This window comes from Myotis davidii, unplaced genomic scaffold, assembly GCF_000327345.1.
Source record: "Myotis davidii unplaced genomic scaffold, ASM32734v1 scaffold1391, whole genome shotgun sequence".
In the NCBI taxonomy this organism is placed as follows: domain Eukaryota; kingdom Metazoa; phylum Chordata; class Mammalia; order Chiroptera; family Vespertilionidae; genus Myotis; species Myotis davidii.
In genome coordinates, this window is record NW_006282400.1 from 13,067 (window position 1) to 17,743 (window position 4,677).

The window sequence follows — 4,677 nt, forward strand, 5'->3', positions numbered from 1 at the left end:
TTGGTTCAGTGTCTTCCTATAGCCCATAAGATAAAGTTTAAATGGTTTCACATGCTATTTATGGTCCCCACCTTTCCATGAGACTTCATTTTCTGCCTAATTGTACTTTGCATTTTAGCTATACTGAACCACTTGTAGTTTCCATATCTTCAGATTTCTGCATAAGCAGGTCTCAGCACCCTGTACTGCCTCCCCATATACACACACACACACCTTCCTTCACAAAGTCTTCTCTGACACTCCCAGAGAAATTTACCCCTCCTTTGGCTCCTTTAGCATCCTATGAAAACACCTTTGCCCTGGTTTTGCTCAATGGTTAGAGTGTCAGCCTGGGAACTGAAGGGTCTCAGGTTCCCAGCCCAGGTCGGAGCGTGTGTGGGAACAGTGTGTTTCTCTCACATCTCCCTCTCCCCCGCCCTCCCCCCTCCACTCCCTTTAAAGATCAATGGGAAAAATATCCTAGGGTGAGGATTAAACAAAAGGAAAAACACCTTTGTTACAGCACCAATAAATCTATTTGACCAGAAGAAAAGTAACAAATCTTTGGTAGTCTTTATGTTCCTAGAACTTAGCAGGGAATGTTTGATAAATGTGTGATTAGCTCAATTCAATAATTAAAAAACTTTATTAAGTAAAAGAAAGTTTTCTTTAAATAAAATGTTCTGCATAATGCTGATATGTAGACTAGACAAAAGCCAGAAATCCTATCACTTAATCCTCTTCTGCTATGCATGCCTCTTAGGTGCCAGTGCCTTCACTGGGCACAGTGTGAAAACCACTGGTTTAAAGGCTGTCCTGGCCCTAGCTGGTTTGATTTAGTGGATAGAGCATCAGCCTGTGGACTGAAGGGTCCTGGGTTCGATTCGGGTCAAGAACACATGCCCGGTTGTGAGCTCGATCCCCAGTAGGGGACGTGCAAGAGGCAGCCGATTAATGATTCTATCATTGATGTTTCTCTCTCTCTCTCTCCCTTCCTCTCTGAAATAAATAAACAAACGAACAAACAAACAGATAAAAATAAAGTTTGTCCTAAAGTTGACCAGATATCTGATCTGTCAAAAGTCTGTCATAAAAAGGATTGAAGTGCTGATACATGCTACAACATGAATGAACCTTGAAAACATGTTAAAGGGAAGACACTTGACACAGAAGGCCACATTATTGTAAGATTCCATCTGTATAAAATGTCTGGGATAGGCAAATCCATAGAGACAGAAAGTAGATGAGTTGTTATCAGGGGTTAGGAGAGAAGAATGAGTACCTGCTTTAAGGATATGATATGGAGTTTCTTTTTAACAGGAGAAAACTCAATTTATTTTTTATTTTATTTTATTTTTTTCCAACCACCACTTATCCCCCCTATACCCTCTTCCATCTTCAGCCTCCCCACCCCACCCCGGCCCCGCCTTCTGGGGTTTCTTTCTGAGGTGATGAAAGTATTATGAATTAGAGAGTGGTGATAGTTCAATCTGTGAATATACTAAAAACCACTGAAATAACACAAGGGTGAATTTTATATTATGTGATTTATATCTCAATAAAGAAAATTACAGAGACATAATATTCCATCCAATGAAGTTGATTAAGAGAAAGGAATTGTTATAAAAATAGTCTAGGCATGAGTTTGTTTCTATAATGTTAATATCTATATATATAAAAGCCTAAGTGACTGAATGACCAGAACGACCGATTGACCAGTCGCTATGATGCACACTGATTACCAAGGGGCAGATGTTCAAGGCAGGAGCTGCCCCCTGGTGGTCAATGTGCTCCCACAGCCAACCTTCCCCGGCCAACCAACCTCCTGCCACCCTCACTGGGACTGGGCAAGTCGGCCCCAATCGGTCCCAATCTCTGGCCAGGCTGAGGAACCCCACCTGTGCACGAATTTGTGCACCAGTCCTCTAGTTTCTTTATAAAGTTACATGTACATAATTGTTATCTTTGTCTAATTGGGAAGAAATGTTTTAGGACTGGGAACTAGAGTCCTAAGAATTATTTTCAAAGCAGCTTTATATTGCTGAATCTATCCAGTCACTGTAATCCCTGAACTCTAGCCAATCCCTTATGTTCATAGAAACCCACAGTGGAAATCTCCCCCACTTTGAAAAGCCCTTTATTTTGAGGATGGTGTTGATAGCATAGAAGCTGCGAGGAAGTGGTGACTTCCTAAGGAAGGAACCTCAGTTCTGAAGGAGCTAGAAAGGACACCAGGGCTTATGGGTAAAGGTGGGCAGGGACTAGGCTGGGTAATAGGCAGAGTCCTTGACACATTAGGCTAAACTTTAGGAGGGTTCTGGGAAAGATCAAAGGATAAAGGTCCAGGCCACCCACATACAGGGAGTGAGTTAAGTTTTAGAGAGTGAGGTGACAGCCTTGGTAAAGAGGTGCTATCTCAAGGGAGGGGAGGACAAGGGGAGAGTCGGGCTAGAGAGTGGAGCATCCTGGGTTTGGGCAGCAAGTCATGTGGAGGCCTTACCCTCAGCCTCAGAACTCCAATTTGGGTAAACACTCTCAGGAGCTATCCTTGAAAAATGAATTAGTGCAAACCAGAATCTTATCTCCTTTTGATAAATAATGAAGAAAAGCCCAAGACTTTAACACCTTTCCCCCATCCTCCCACTCTTCCCTAGACTAGCATCCTACAGAGAGCCAAGAAAGAGATTCACACATCCACACCCGGAGTCGGGAGGCAGGTCCCAGCTGCAGACACCCACAGGCACACAAGGTTAGCCATGCCCTTTTATTTTTTAAATGGAGCCATGTGGATGGGGTTGGTGGCAAGGGGGTCCTCACCCCCCACACTGCATTGCTCTTGCTGGGTCTCAGCAGCTGCTGCAGTCGCTGGGATATTCGTCCCAGTGCAGGCCGATGGCATTAATGAGGGAGCCAGCGCGGCCACTGATGAATCGTAGCACATTGTTGGGGTGCAAGGGGACAGCATTGAAACTGGTGCCTGTGTCTTTTCCAAAAGGCAGGTAGCGGCCCTTGTCAGTCACGAAGACCAGCTTCCTCAGGTAGTACTTGTACTTGCCAGACACCTGGATCACCGATTCCCCAGGGTGCAGAAAGATCTCCTCCAGGTCTCCCGAGCTGCCACCCACATATTCGCTCCACACCTTGCCATAGCGTACCTGGAGACTGGGGTCAGGGTGAGGAAAAAGGAAGGGGAGACACTGAATAGGGCAATGAGAACGCAGGACCTCTTGGCCTCTACCCTGAGACCTTCAAACTGGTGACAGGAATGATAAGCCTGCCAGTTCCACAGTGTGTGAGGGTTGGGTGAGCCCTTGGAGATCATACAGGGAACTTCAACTCCTCATTTTGACCACAAACAGACTCACAGAGGGACAACAACTTTCCCAGAGTCACTCAGTACGTGCCAGAGCTTGAGCTTGAAGTCTAGACTCCCACTGTACCCTCACCCCCACCGGAAAGAAGCAAAGCAATTTCTCAAACATCTGAAAGGCTCTCGTGAGGGAAAAGACTTGTCTCTGCTGTACCAGCATGCGGATCCAGGATCAGAAGGATACACATTTTAGGAGAGGCATCAGCAAAGATGGAGGATGCCAGAGGGTGTTTAAACCTAGGGTAGGGCCTTGGCCAGGTAGCTCAATCCTGATATGCATCGTCCCAATATGCTAAGGTTTTGGGTTTGATCCCAGGTCAGACCACGTATAAGAAACAACTAGTGAATGAATAAATAAATTAAACAACAAATCAATGTTTCTCTCTCTCTCTTTCTCTCCCTTAAATCAATCAATAAAATTTTTTTAAAAAGTAAAAAGATAAACCTCGATTGGGGGCCAAACTAGACAATTTCTAGGCCCCTGAGAGTTGATGGTATGGATCACTCATGTTTGGATTGTAGAGGTTTCAGCAGTGCAGGTCTCAAATCCAAGCCTCTAACAGCTTTTACAGACCCTAGACTTGTTGATTGAAACAGGTGTGACCCAAAGTGACTGAGAAGTTCCCACTTTAGTAAGATCTCAGAAGGTCCTCAAACCACAGAAACTCAGTGAATCTTACCCTACGATGTAGTATCTGTTGACGCGGACACGGATGGCAGTGATGGGGCCGTCCATCTGGTTGCCAGAATGAGAGAATCGTTGTCCGCCACCGCCTCCATACTCTCCATTGTAGGAGGAGGCCCTCGCCTGAACTGGAAGGGAAAGTAAGAGATTGAGGGAGAAGTTCCCTGAGAGCTCAGTTTCTCCCTACCATGCATATTCCTCCCACAACTCAGTTCCCACCACCCCAAGCCTGCCTCTGAAAGCCTTGGCCGCCAGCAGTGACCCCGTACTGGGCTCCCAGGTTCTCACTTACTGGCATTGGCAGAGGCCGAGACACACAGAAGGGCAAGAACAGCGATGGTCAACATTCTGCGGTTGGAATGGGAAGAAAGGAGAAAGTGAAGATTTACCCTCTTCCTCAGGACTTCATTTACCCAGGCATCCCTGACCTCCAGCTGAGACTCAGACCTAGCGGACCCAGTCTTGGCTTTGAAAGGATGCATAGTCTCTACTCCTGTTCCTCTCAGATACTCTCTTCTGTGTCCTTATCCCCTCTTTTCCCTGGTCGGCCTGTAGCCAACCCTCCGCGTCTGTTCCAAGGCAGATCAATCCTATCCCTCTATCTGGATTAAGCTGTATTGAGCGCTGTTCCCTCCTGGCACAA

At 46.0% G+C, this 4,677-nt stretch overlaps 1 protein-coding gene across 1 annotated transcript; it reads right to left on the reverse strand.

The window, feature by feature from the left end:
• Positions 1-2,729: 2,729 nt before the first annotated feature.
• Positions 2,730-4,386, reverse strand: ZG16 (zymogen granule protein 16). The gene is made up of 3 exons (XM_006752948.2): positions 4,327-4,386; positions 4,030-4,162; positions 2,730-3,141 (listed from the first exon to the last, which is right to left on the reverse strand). The coding sequence occupies exons 1-3, from the start codon at positions 4,379-4,381 to the stop codon at positions 2,826-2,828; spliced, it is 504 nt and encodes a 167-aa protein (XP_006753011.1). The 5' UTR covers positions 4,382-4,386; the 3' UTR covers positions 2,730-2,825.
• Between the last annotated feature and the right edge of the window lie 291 nt (positions 4,387-4,677).

Bases quoted from the DNA above. Each gene is read 5' to 3' on its own strand.
- ZG16 (XM_006752948.2), bottom strand. From the start codon at position 4,381: ATGTTGACCATCGCTGTTCTTGCCCTTCTGTGTGTCTCGGCCTCTGCC. The intron at 4,163-4,326 runs GTAAGTGAGAAC...TTTCCCTTCCAG, and splicing joins CTCGGCCTCTGCCAATGCCA to TTCAGGCGAGGGCCTCCTCC. The intron at 3,142-4,029 runs GTAAGATTCACT...CCCTGACCCCAG, and splicing joins AACAGATACTACATCGTAGG to TCTCCAGGTACGCTATGGCA.